The sequence below is a fragment of the Python bivittatus genome, unplaced genomic scaffold (genome assembly GCF_059951505.1).
Source record: "Python bivittatus isolate LINGU-HERP-01145 unplaced genomic scaffold, Pbiv_v1 ctg000020_np1212, whole genome shotgun sequence".
Taxonomy (NCBI): domain Eukaryota; kingdom Metazoa; phylum Chordata; class Lepidosauria; order Squamata; family Pythonidae; genus Python; species Python bivittatus.
This window is the reverse complement of record NW_028277030.1, coordinates 57,903,380-57,917,270: the sequence shown is the minus strand read 5'-3', so window position 1 is coordinate 57,917,270 and position 13,891 is coordinate 57,903,380. Positions and strand designations below refer to the sequence as shown.

Below are 13,891 nucleotides of genomic sequence, written 5' to 3'. Positions count from 1 at the left end.
ATTGTTTGAAATATGATCCTCACAGGATGATGAAGGAGGAAGCAGAAACAAAAGATGACACTGATATTAAAAAATGCAATGGAAAGAGAAACTAAATTCCTGAGTTCTGGCATTCTCCTCTCCTCTTGGCATGCTGATTTATTATCTTGGCTTGTTTAACAACATTAAAGAATAGTTTCTACTCTGGACATAGCAGTGAATTATGCCAACACACTCAGGATCTCACAGTGAAGCTGATTTGCAAAGAGATATCCCTGTCTGACCAGAGAGGGCTTAGTCTACTAAGTAAGATAAATACTGCTTATATGGTAATTTTAATTATGGTCCACTTTAGCTCCTTATAAAATTCCAGTGAGTTATTTCTATATTGAATTATAGAACTTTAATAGTTTATATACAGCGAAAAAAAAGAAAATACGAAGAAGCTAGAATAGCACTTTCTTCAAATTATCATTGACTGGTCCCTTCCTTACACTTCAGTTTCTGTTTATACCTAAAAGAATAGAGGCACCTTTGCACTTAGAATAACCTATTTGTTGTTTAAATTATGTTGGTTTTGATGGGATTTGGGCAGCCTAATTTTTTTTTTTAATCATAGTCAGTTACCCAAAAGTGAGTTGCACTGAAATCAATAATAATTCCAACATCAACCTATGATCAATAGTGTATAAACTTTTAAAGGAAAAGTTGGGGAAGAACCAGAAAGTTCTGAGTTGGGATGGAACACCACAAAAATAGTTGTCAGTAATGAATACAAGTTCTCCTCTTGCTTTGATTTCATTCATGGAAACTCAGGGTAGAAGACTAATCTACATGACGAAAACTCTTTCTGCATTAATCGCCACTCCTGGAACAGGACAAGGACATTTGTTTATATTGCCAAGCTCTTCAACTTGAAAGTGTTTTGCCATAGTTGCCAAACTATGACAAATGTATTCCTGGAGGGAATTAAATATTTATATTTAATAAGCAGATGTAAAGTGACAAAACAATGCACTACACCTTTTGTCTCTGAAAGGAAGAAAGCAATAAGTGGATTTATAACCTATTATACAAATGTAATTCCAAGAATGTATCTTACATGAGGAATTTCAGAGCACTGAAAGTTTTTTATTTAGGGCCATGGATCAATAATATATTAATCGAGCGGTTATTCCAAAAATCTGGGAACATTAATTGGTTTCAAACTGAATATGAGCCAACAGTGTGATCTGGCTGTAAAAAAGGCAAACCAGTTGTAGCCTGCATTACAAGATGTATAGCTTTCAAATCATGGGAACTAATAATTCTAATAATCCCAGTCTATTCTCCATAAGTGAGATCTTGCCTCAATTTCTGTGCTGAGTTCTGGACACCACATTTTAAGAAGGCTTCAGAGAAATTAGAGATTGAAATAAGGGTAATAATGGAAAATATCATGGGACTAGAAACTAAGAACAGAGGTTAAGAGAGCTGGGCATATTTGTCTTGAGGAAAATGCCTGGGAAGGGAATATGATAGTGCAGTTCCAATCAGTTGAAAGGATGTCATATAGACCTATTTTTTCTTGCTGCAGAGCACAGAACAAGGAAGAATGAATTTAAGTTACAGGGAAGCAGATTCTAACTAAATGTTAGAAAAAAACATCTTAACACTAAGAGCAGTTCAGCAGTGGTACAAACAACCAATGGACAGAGATGTTGTGGACTTCCCTTCGCTGGATTTATTCAAGTGGAAGCTAGAGCACCATCTATCTGAGAAGCTTTAATTTGGATTTCTGCACTGATCAGACAGTTGGACTCAGTTGCCTTAATGATCTCTTTCAACTCTGTGAGCCTATGATTCTAGTTTAGTCTGCCATCATCTTCCTGATAACATTTAAAATTCACCTAAGAAATTGCACGGTTTTTTAAAAAACAGTATCTTTTTCATAAGGGAATTATTTTTTCTTTGGCATTTTAATATGAAGAGAGTTTTGACTCAAACCATTAATGATTATGTCTGATGCCCTTTTATTTATTCCCCCATGCCAAAATTCACCATTAAATTTAAAATGAAACTTAACATCTTTCTTACACTCCACTAATCACATTTATGGATTGTGTCCTTAGTCCATAGCCAGTATCCTTGAAATTGGGAATAATTCCTAATACGTTTATACTGGAACTTTTAGTCCCAAAGTCTTTTTCAGTGTACATTATCATGTGAGGGTGCATCAAATCCTGAAGAAAGAAAAATCAAAAGAAGACAATCAGAGAAATGAAGGAAAAAACTAACCGTTTACAATATAAGAACATTTTTCCTCTTGAACATATTATTGTTGCCTTGCATTTAGAAGTGATAGGTATGGGACAGTGTGGACGAGAAACCTACAGCAAGAGGCACCCCTGAAGTATACAGGAAAATTGGAGAGTTAAAAAGAAAAAAAGAAAAGAAAAGAAGGAATGCCCTAGCACTCTCTTTCTCATTGGAAATTGCCTTCACTCTTTATGGGTACTAGGAATATCTGGCTTTGGAGGTATTCAGCAGACTAACCACTTGACCAAAAAATCTCCTCTAAAGGAGATTCCTTAAACCAGCCCCCACCCAACTCAGTGCCCTCCAGAAACTTTGGAACTACAGTCCCTCAAACTCTTAGCAGGACCAGTAGCCAACATAGCTGGAGAGCAGCAGATTGGAAACAACTGCTCTCAATTGTTAATGGCACATTTCCTCTGAAATCCATCTTGATGCCCCAAAGTCTGTGAGAACAAAGTTGCCTTGCAGTTAAAAGGATTGCAATGAGAGGGCAACAAGAGCCAACCATACCAATTAGTGACACTACATAATCCCACTGGAGTTGTTCTGGCTTTCAACAATTTGCTGATGGATACGGCCCAGATTTAATGGAAATAAATACAAGGAAAGGGGATAAGCCTCCACTTCCCTATTTAGTAAAAGGGGGAAAAAAGCTGTTTGATTCTGGTGCCAGGATGTGTTTTCACACATCAAGCAGGAGGAGCAAGGGAGGCTCTGCATGGCTCTTCCTTCTCACCTTCTCCTGACTTCAAATTAGCTTCAACCCGATTGATTTTCACCTCTGCCATCTTAGCAATCTTCTATTTTGTTTTTCTGTTTCCAGAAAATACAGAAAGCTTAAATTGCTATCATTATCAATCCTCCTCTTTCTTACCTCCCTTTTCCTATAGAAGACAAATATACAGCTGTTCCCTGAACTGGACACTGCATCTGTCTTGTAGAGCCTGGCACTTCATCAGAATCATGGACAGCCAAGCAACAGTTCCCAGATAAGCAGGCAATGGAACAAATCCTGCACATACCTCTAGGATATCACAGGGGTGAGGCTCAGGAAGATATGGGCCTACAGTTCACATCATCCCAGGAAACAAGACTTTTAGCAATGATATTTGGGAGCGATAGCCCAATGGAACAGGATGGAACCAGGTAGGGAAAGGATACTGCATTGTTTATCAGTTTTATACTTTCAGAAACAGATTCAAATACACATTTTCATCCCCAACTAGGTACACAATTTAACAGAAATGAATCATCCAGCTGGTTCATGATCCAGCAAATCTCAATCTCAATCTCTCTCACACACACACACACTTTTCCATTTTATCTTTATTGAACTGGGCAAAGAAGCATGAGTGGGATGTGAAGGAGAACAAAAGGAAGGAAAAAATGCCCTGCAAACAATGAAAAAGACATATTGCATTTCTTTAGGTTCATGCCAGGATTATATATTCCTAAACTTACCCCTAGAACAGGCCGTAGTGATTGCAGCTGTTCATCATAACCACCCCAATCCATCCAGTCCCGGTATTCCCCTTCTTCCAGTAAATACTGATGCCCTTCAAACTCCGGCTTCTCATAAGCAACCCAGCTACAAACAGTGAACAAAAATTGAAAACTCAAAAACAAGCATGAGTGTTAAAACGTCATCTAAAATGTTAATAGGACCAAAAATGGAGCATAAAATAAATTGTACTAACATTTTAAATTAAAGAAGAGGAGACACAGCATCTCATGGCAAACTTTTAACTATATTTAGATCACCATTTGTAATCAATGGCATATTGTCTAACATTACTTAGTTTTAGCTAAATTTTAAATCAGATTGGTAGGAAAAAATAACAATGGATTCATAAAGCTTCTAAAAATCAACCAATATGTTTTAACAATAGCAGTATCTACTGTATGGCATTTATGCTTACTTAACAGTAATAATAATTCATTTTATTTGAACATATTTTGAGTACCCCTAGGCCTGTACTTTTGCCATAATATTAACATAATTTTCAGAAAAATTGTTATCAATGTTTCTATAGTATTACTGTATTAAGAAAATAATTGGAATGTGAACAATTTTTATTATTACAAATGCTTCACAGACTTTTGTCCAGGAGGCCAAATACTTACCTGTATTTTAATTCCTTTAGCTGTTATAGTATCTCCAAATCTGAGGGAGATGGGTGGCATACACATTTAATAAATAAATAAATAGATACATCTTCAAGTTTGATAACTAATATGACATTACTGTTTCCACAACAGTCATGAGTAAAGTCATGGGGGTATTAAAACACTGTTTGCTTAATCTGTACTTTAGGTTGTAATTACTACCTCCAGAAAGGAGTGAGGTGATGGGGAGAAAGTTTCAATTTCCTAAATTCTCCTGCATTTTAGGAAGCTTAGGAAGTTTTAAAGATATCACAGCTTTTCTAAATACTTATGCCTTTTAACTTAAGATATAAATATTTTGATGCTGGTTCACTAATTTATGGATTGGATCCCATGTAGTTATATTGACTTGAGATATAACCATCTTAAATCTCATTAAATCAGTGGGCCTACCTTAAGTATTATTAAATCTGGATCCAACTATACAGTATATGTATCCACTGTTCCTGAAATGTGACAGATGGTATGTCTTTGCTTTGGGCTGTATATAGATGTTGTAGGGATTCTGACCTAATTATGACCTTTTATAAAGGTACATGCTATGAATATGTCCATCTACCACCTTCCTAAATTATCTATTTGTAACATTTATATCCCACCTTTCCTTCAGGAGCTCAGGTGATGTACACAGCACTCACTCCTCCATTTTTTCTACACAATCTTGTGAGGTAGGTTGGGTTAAGAGAGAATAACTGGCCCAACACCTTAACCACTACCCCATGTTAACTCTCAATGCCATTTTCCCAGCCTCCACATTCCAGTAGCTATAAGATGAGATATTATCATTTTCTCCTTATACTTACATTCCTCCCTTCACTTTTATGGATCCTATTGAAGTAAGTAGCCCATTGTCCGACTCTTTAGGTTCTTCAGTTTGATCTCCTTCCTCAGCAAGAGCTATTAATTCTGAATCCAATTCTATATGTTTTCCTTCAAAAAATGGCTTTTCATAAACAATTACCTTTAGCAAAATAGAGGCAAAGCTTACAATTAGAATTTTGTTTTTTATAAAATCTCAAAATGCTTTCACATACATTATGGCAGAATTCCTCTGAAGAACCTTGTGAGCAGCAGCCAGTATTATTATTTCAGATTCAGAACTGATAACAAAAAGATAAGCAGCGTGATATAAGACAATCAAGTTTATTCATTAACTGACATAACATTTAAATCTACACCTCACCCATAACTCTTCTCTTCAGTCACCAGAAGCTAATCTGAATATATGATTTAGCAACAAAGTCAGAGATCTGAATCCATCTGTCTCCATCTGCTAAAGAAAGACTTCCACCAGAGGAACAAATATCTCTTTCTTTTATACCGGCACCTTCAAATCTTTTCCAGAGTGTCAGATGAGCAAAAATTTTAACTTTGCACCTGAAGATACAGATTTGGAGGCACTATCTAAGGGTATCTGGGAAAGCATAATCTGTCAGGATATAAATAAATAAAGTAGATAATCAGCAGCACAAATGACTGATCATTAATTTAAATATAATGATTCACATTCAGTAAACAAGACATTTATATAATTATTTTACCTTTCGGCTTTTAGGATATTCAACTTTGCGTCCACCCTACAAAAATTGATGGAAGAAAATATTACTGGAATGTTATGTAACTCAGATCCTTTTAAGCTACCAGAATAATTCAAGAACTAACCTCATTTTCTAATCTCCCAATAGAAAATCTATTGATAAAAATGATCCAGTAAAGGAATCTGAATTACACATATACATATTTACTACATTTAATGAGAGCTCAAATAAAAACCTGATAAAATGTCTGAGCTGCCACCCTCCAACGGAAGAAATGTTTTTGATCCTATTATATTTTTACAAAATTTAAAATTTCACAAACTGTGTTTATTTTGAACTTCAGAAAAAGGACTTAGGAATCAATCAAGCAAAATCTATCCTATCATTGTTACAGGCTTTCATATATACGTATCTTGTATACTGACTTAACTATCTCACCATTTTCAAGGGCCTCAGAGACCTAATATATGCCTCTTTCTTCTCCCAGAATGACAGATTAGGATATTCTCCTGGTTCCAACATTAAAGGAATTCCCTGGAATCCAGGTTCTTCATAAAGTAGCCATCTACAAATGGAAAACAGAATGATGTTTATAGGAAAATTCTAATTCAAAAAAGTCCAGAGAATATATGAAACTAGGAATGTCTCCTCTAGCCATTGTCTAGATGGGAGGTCAGTTGGATAGAAATTCAAAGGTGTTTACCTATCAGTGGAACAAACACTGTTTATTAAAATATTTATAGCCCACATATTATCCAGAGGATCTTGTGCTATTATATATTAATAAAACCAAATAAAATGAACTTAAATTTAAATCATACAATTTAAATACATACTGACATTTAAAGGACAAAAAGTATGGTCAGTTTGTAGACATTAAGGCTTAAATGTGAGAGAAAAAGGCTAGACATCACCAGTAAATGCTTTTGTTATGTTATTATACAAAATTATTTAATAGTAAATGTTTTCAGCCCAACTAGGTGATAGCATCTAGCCAAGCTTGACTGATCGCAGAAAGCCGGGTTAATACTTGAATGGGAGGCTACCAGGAAATCCAAGGGCTGTAGTCTAGACTGAAAAGTTCAGAAAAAAAAATTGGAAGAAGACAACAACAAACCACTTATGTGTTATTGCTAAGAAAACTACAGAAACTGTTCCTGAGGTCAAGCTCATGTTGAAGGAGAGGTTATATTTAGTTAAAGGTTTTTAAAGTGTCAGATCGGTCTCAGTGAGCAATTGAAACGGATACAAATACTTTGCCAAGGTACAGTCAGGTCCAGAAATATTGGGACATCGACACAATTCTAACATCTTTGGCTCTATACACCACCACAATGGATTTGGAATGAAACAAACACAATGTGCATTAACTGCAGACTGTCAGCTTTAATTTGAGGGTATGTACATCCAACTCAGGTGAACGGTGTAGGAATTACAACAGTTTGCATATGTGCCTCCCACTTGTTAAGGGACCAAAAGTAATGGGACAATTGGCTTCTCAGCTGTTCCATGGCCAGGTGTGTGATATCCCCTCAGTACCCCAATTACAATGTGCAGATAAAAGGCCCAGAGTTCATTTCAAGTGTGCTATGTGCATTTGGAATCTGTTGCTGTCAACTCTCAAGATGAGATCCAAAGAGCTGTCACTATCAGTGAAGCAAGCCATCATTAGGCTGAAGAAACAAAACAAACCCATCAGAGAGATAGCAAGAACATTAGGCGTGGCCAAAACAACTGTTTGGAACATTCTCAAAAAGAAGGAATGCACCGGTGAGCTCAGCAACACCAAAAGACCTGGGAGACAACGGAAAACAACTGTGGTGGATGACCGAAGAATTTGTTCCCTGGTGAAGAAAACACCCTTCACAACAGTTGGCCAGATCAAGAACACTCTCCAGGAGGTAGGTATATGTGTGTCAAAGTCAACAATCAAAAGAAGACTTCACCAGAGTGAATACAGAGGGTTCACCACAAGATGTAAACCATTGGTGAGCCTCAAAAACAGGAAGGCCAGATTAGAGTTTGCCAAACGACATCTAAATAAGCCTTCACAGTTCTAGAACAACATCCTATGGACAGATGAGACCAAGATCAACTTGTACCAGAGTGATGGGAAGAGAAGAGTATGGAGAAGGAAAGGAACTGCTCATGATCCTAAGCATACCACCTCATCAGTGAAGCATGGTGATGGTAGTGTCATGGCGTGGGCATGTATGGCTGCCAATGGAACTGGTTCTCTTGTATTTATTGATGATGTGACTGCTGACAAAAGCAGCAGGATGAATTCTGCAGTGTTTTGGGCAATATTATCTGCTCACATTCAGCCAAATGCTGTAGAACTCATTGGACGGCGCTTCACAGTACAGATGGACAATGACCCAAAGCATACTGCAAAAGCAACCAAAGAGTTTTTGAAGGGACAGAAGTGGAATGTTATGCAATGGCCAAGTCAATCACCTGACCTGAATCCCACTGAGCATGCATTTCACTTGCTGAAGACAAAACTGAAGGGAAAATGCCCCAAGAACAAGCAGGAACTGAAGATAGTTGCAGTAGAGGCCTGGCAGAGCATCACCAGGGATGAAACCCAGCGTCTGGTGATGTCTATGTGTTCCAGGCTTCAGGCTGTGATTGACTGCAATGGATTTGCAACCAAGTATTAAAAAGGGAAAGTTTGATGTATGATTATTATTCTGTCCCATTACTTTTGGTCCCTTAACAAGTGGGAGGCACATATGCAAACTGTTGTAATTCCTACACCGTTCACCTGAGTTGGATGTACATACCCTCAAATTAAAGCTGACAGTCTGCAGTTAACGCACATTGTGTTTGTTTCATTCCAAATCCATTGTGGTGGTGTATAGAGCCAAAGATGTTAGAATTGTGTCGATGTCCCAATATTTCTGGACCTGACTGTATGTACAGTACGTAACTTCATTCATATCCACACCTACCGGAAGCATTCCCAGTATACCCAATAACTCTATGATTCATATTCATAAATGCACTTTGGAGGACGATGAAACCTGATTTTGTTTTTTTATACTGCCACTGCAAAAGCTAATACTAGAATTAGAATCAATTATTGTATAATTAAACATTACACATCTGTCTTGTCTGAGAATTCAACAGTGAATAATCTTTGTTGTCTCTGTCAGACAATTTTGAAAAATATTGGTGATGTACAGCTCTTTGCATAATGAGAATGTATACAACATAAGACTCAATACAGCAACAGAATCTCATTTCAGTTTTTCCTATACATATTTTAGTTTATCAGATTTATATTCTACAGTATCCTTCTTTCAACGTGGCATAAGACCTGCTACTGTTGTACTTCTAAATATTTCCTGTCTGCACAAATTGCCCTATACAATTTTAATTTTCCTGTCTATACCCATACCCTTTATATTGAATTCTCAATAATTCTGAGCATGTTTCAACTTATCACATGTACTCAGCAATTACACAGGATGCTAGAACTATTTATCTAAAGCAATTCTTTACTCAGCAAAATGCAAACATCCACATAATTCTACAAACATTAATGCAAAATTATTCTTAAGCACTTGATTGTTACAACCAAGATTTCAGTCTAGTTAGATGCATTCATGCTCATAAGAATCAGATGTATTAAATAACCTCTGAACTGTCTATCAGATATTATTATATCTACAAAATAAGCTACCTGTATGTTATATTTTGTACTGTATTCATTTCTACATTAAAAATTTATCAATGAATCACTCCTGAAATGATTATCACTCTTAAAAAAACTGAAGGAAGTATAAGGTATACAACAGAATCAGGTTTATCCAATAATTACAGTTAATACACATATTCATATACTTACATGCCCCAAGACACTTGGATAGAACAAGTCTTCTGAGAAGAACCAAACCGTGTTTCTTCAGTATCATCAAAATATGCATTTACTAAACCTAATCCTTCTGGCTCTGTAAACAGGTCAATTCGGCAAATTCTATAATCCTGCAAATTTATAAAATTGAAATTAAGCAGTTACAGCCAAGTTGCCCTTATCTTGTCCGTTCTGATTTCAGTTCAGATACAGAAGTATCTAATACCATCTAATAACATCATGCCCTGGTCACCTCACTAGCTTGACTACTGCAACGCACTCTATCTGGGGCTGCCCTTGAAGATCACCTGAAAGCTTCAGTTGGCCCAGAATGCAGTGGCACAAGCAGTGATGGGCATGCCTCAGTATGCTTATGTAACACCTTTGCTTTGTGAGCTGCACTGGTTGCCAATATGCTTTTGGGTGTGATTCAAGGTGCTGGTTGCTACCTATAAAGCCCTACATGGCACAAGGCTTGGTTACTTGAGGGACCATCTGTCTTCCATTGTATCTGCCTGGCCAGCTCGATCTGGCAAGGTTGGTGTGCCCTGGGTTCCTTCAATTAAACAATGCCACCGATTGGCATTCCGGAAACGCACCTTCTCTGTAACAGCACCTGCCCTCTGGAATGGGGTTCCTTCTGAGATACAAATGGTCCCCACCCTATTGGTATTTTGAAGGGCCCTGAAGATGGGGTTCTTCACCCAGACCTTTGGTGAGGATGACTGATGCTCCTTTCTTTCTTTTCCTTGTTCTCATCTGGGTTTGTTTTCTCTGCCATCTCTGTTCTTTTGTTTTGTGTTGTTTTGTGTTTTTGTATTGTCCCTTGTTTTTAAATGTTTTTAATAATTTGTAAATCACCCAGAGTCGCTGGGAGTCGGGTGGCATATTAATAATAATAATAGTAATAGTAATAATAATAATTTTCTTTCACTGGAAATACATGGAAATGAATCAAAATCAGAATCATACACAAGAAATCATGTGTGTGAATGCCTATATGTATGCACACCCATATCCCCTACTAAATTACAGCACAGTGTAATCCAATCCACATCATACTGACTAATAGTACATATTTCATAAATACTGGTTTTATAACGATGATAACAACTGCATTTCTCTGTATTTTAGGGTGTGTTTCAACTGTACCTAAAGTAGGTGGAATCTCTTTTGCTGTACATATTGAAATCACTTCAAAGTGATTCAGAAATTTAATCTTTTCATAATAAGATTGTCTTTGATAGGATATAGAAGCCTCCGTATGAAAAGGCAAACATTTCCAGCAAGAGAAAAAGAGCAAATAATAATAAAAAAGAATGACATAATTAATCTATGCCAATTATCATGGCTGATATTTGTAGTCTATCCTGTGTCTATCCTATGTCCTTCCAGTTTCCCTCTTAATAGCCTGTATTTATTTATTTAGCCATAAAGACTATTGAGGTGGCATTTAATCTTTACAGCAGAGGCAGAGGAAGCATTTAGACATGGGTTAACATATACTGTGGCCATGTTTAAAATCCCATCACCACAAATGCAGGGCTGATCACATAAGTTCATCTCACATATCTCCCTTGGTTCTAGCTGGAGAATATCACACTATTACATATGCACAAAATTCATGTATAATTCTGCATTACCAGAGTAGATGTGAGCAGCATTGGATAGAACACAAATAAAATCAAATTGCCATTGTTATCAATTCAAGCCCTTACTTGCCTTTACTACATGCCTGATTGAACCAATCACAGCAGGCTCAGGAACTCTGCATTCATCTTCATTGTCAAATGTTTCTTCCCCCCAAAGATTTGAGAATTCCAATTCTCCTTCTTCCAGCGGAATAGAAAGTCCTTCAAAATTTGGTTTCTCATACAGAATCCAACTAACACACAAGCAGAAAAAATTGAACTATCGGCATGCTTCAAATACCTATTAGTTCATATTGACAATTCTATATAATTTTGAAAAAAAAGTTAATGTGATTTTTAAAAAAATAGAGCAAAGTTACTATAAAAAGTAATGAGTTAAAGATTGTTAAATCTTTAATTTATAGTCTTTAAATATAGTTAAAGACTATAAAAAGTAATGGTTAAAGATTGATGTACAGTTCTGTTTAAATGACTGGGTGGTCCATCCAATGATAAACTAGTGAACTTATGGTCATGCAAATCTCTACCTGCATCCTTCATACATCCCCATTCAATCCTCTGTGTGTGTGTGTGTTTGTGTCCATTATACAGGTATGAGAGGTACACATTGGGGCTATGTGAAACACCTTTCCAAATGGTTCACACAGGCCTATTAATGATGCATGGAACTATAATTCTGCAAATCCTAGAGAGATTGTTGTTATTATTATTACCACCATGATGTAAATACTAACCTATTTTTATACAGGTATATCAACTGCCATTGTCCCCTTACTTTGTGTGAAAGGAATGGTGAAAAGTAGTATGGCATAAGGTATTTTGAGGAGGTAGGACATATATGAGAGACAGGTATAAGAAACTCAAGAAACATGCTTTCTCTGTTTTGAAACTCTCACAAATAATTTTATTTTTGTTTTGGGTATGTTTGATATTGTATTTTTTTCTACATGAGCCACCAAGAGTCATTTTGACTGCAGCTGCATACAAATATTTCAACAAATAAGTTTTATCTATAGTTTATATAGCAAAAGGCTGAAGTCAACATTTCAGCTACAAGACCAGCAATAGTACTAAATGATTCTCTTTTATGTAGTTAAAAAAAATAATCAATATACATAGTATGACTAGTACTATGTATGTATACATGCATGCCACTAAAATGAACAAGTACTGAAACAAACTGAGAGGAAATCCTCTCACAAAATCCTGCTATGTAAATGTAACAATAAACCCATATAATTTACCACAAAGCAGTTGAGTGAGAAGGTGACTAAAAGTAACATCCTAATTTCTTCAGCATACAAGCATTAACTTGCTTGACATATGGCAACAATCACTAAGAGAGAAGATCCTGCTAGCACTTGAGGGAGAGTGATGTCATTTTCAAGAGATCAGAATGAAGATCAAGAAGACAGGCTGGGAAATAGAAAACAGAAATCCAGAAGTAATTCCAAATAGAGGCAGAAGTCAGAGCAAGCCAAACATCAGGTGCTAGAAGTACAGAGCTTAAATCAGATTTTAATGCCAAGTCAAAAAGAGTGGAAAACAGGCCCACAGTTGTGTCAAAAGCCATATAGCTAGTTAGTAAATTAAAAACAGGCAAGCAAACAAGCAGGCTGTAAGAAAGGATCGAATGAAAGGGATGTATTATAAAAAGGCAAAAAGAAAGGGGACAGAATAATACTGCATCTCATATACTAGATTTTATTCAAGGCCACCATATTTATCTGCAATTGCTAATTATAGTTTCTGTCAAGGAGTCCACTTGTGCAATTTGGAATGAGTGTTGCAGTCCTATGATCTCATAATGTTGGAGCTCTTTAGCAGCTCTTCTGCCATGGTGTCTTACCACCTTACTTGTTATACTACATAAAGGGGTGATTTTGCAGCTCCCCCATAGTACCAGCATTTCCCCAACCCTCCCAATAATGTCAGTCTCAGGCAATCAATGTGCAGGAACTCTGAAGAGGAATAGATCATTGGATAAGATATTACTAGGAAATGATACATGGGTTGCTTTTTTATACTCCTTATCTGTGCAGAGCATAACCCAACACCTGGTCAACTTGCAAATATAAATAGTAGAATATGTGTTTAGGTTTTGTGAGTGAACTTACAAAACAAGATTTTTGAAAAGAGGAGATGTAGCATACTATCATGACAGAACAAAACAAACATACTAATATTCAGAATGATTGAAGACAATTAAGTGCTCAGCCACAGGCTGCTATGCAAATTTTAAAAAATCTTCTACAAAGCTAAACTTGTATAAGCATTTCTACACTTTTATTATTAAATGTTTTCATTATTTTATAATTTTCATCAGCTTGAGAGCATCTTGTGGAAGATGACAGATTTTAGAAACGAATTTTAAATTGAAATTGTAAAAATAATTTGTA

General features: G+C 36.2%; 1 protein-coding gene across 1 annotated transcript in view; it reads right to left on the bottom strand.

Moving 5' to 3' along the window:
• The window catches only part of CRYBG1 (crystallin beta-gamma domain containing 1), a 42,481-nt gene that overhangs the window by 16,012 nt on the left and 12,578 nt on the right, over window positions 1-13,891 (bottom strand). Inside the window, exons 6-12 of the mRNA XM_025164897.2 lie at window positions 11,563-11,725; window positions 9,835-9,971; window positions 6,420-6,546; window positions 5,985-6,020; window positions 5,247-5,404; window positions 3,739-3,865; window positions 2,056-2,201 (exon numbers count right to left, since the gene is read on the bottom strand). Of these exons, the coding sequence (XP_025020665.1) occupies window positions 2,056-2,201; window positions 3,739-3,865; window positions 5,247-5,404; window positions 5,985-6,020; window positions 6,420-6,546; window positions 9,835-9,971; window positions 11,563-11,725 (894 nt within the window). The remainder of the gene's footprint in view (window positions 1-2,055; window positions 2,202-3,738; window positions 3,866-5,246; window positions 5,405-5,984; window positions 6,021-6,419; window positions 6,547-9,834; window positions 9,972-11,562; window positions 11,726-13,891) is intronic.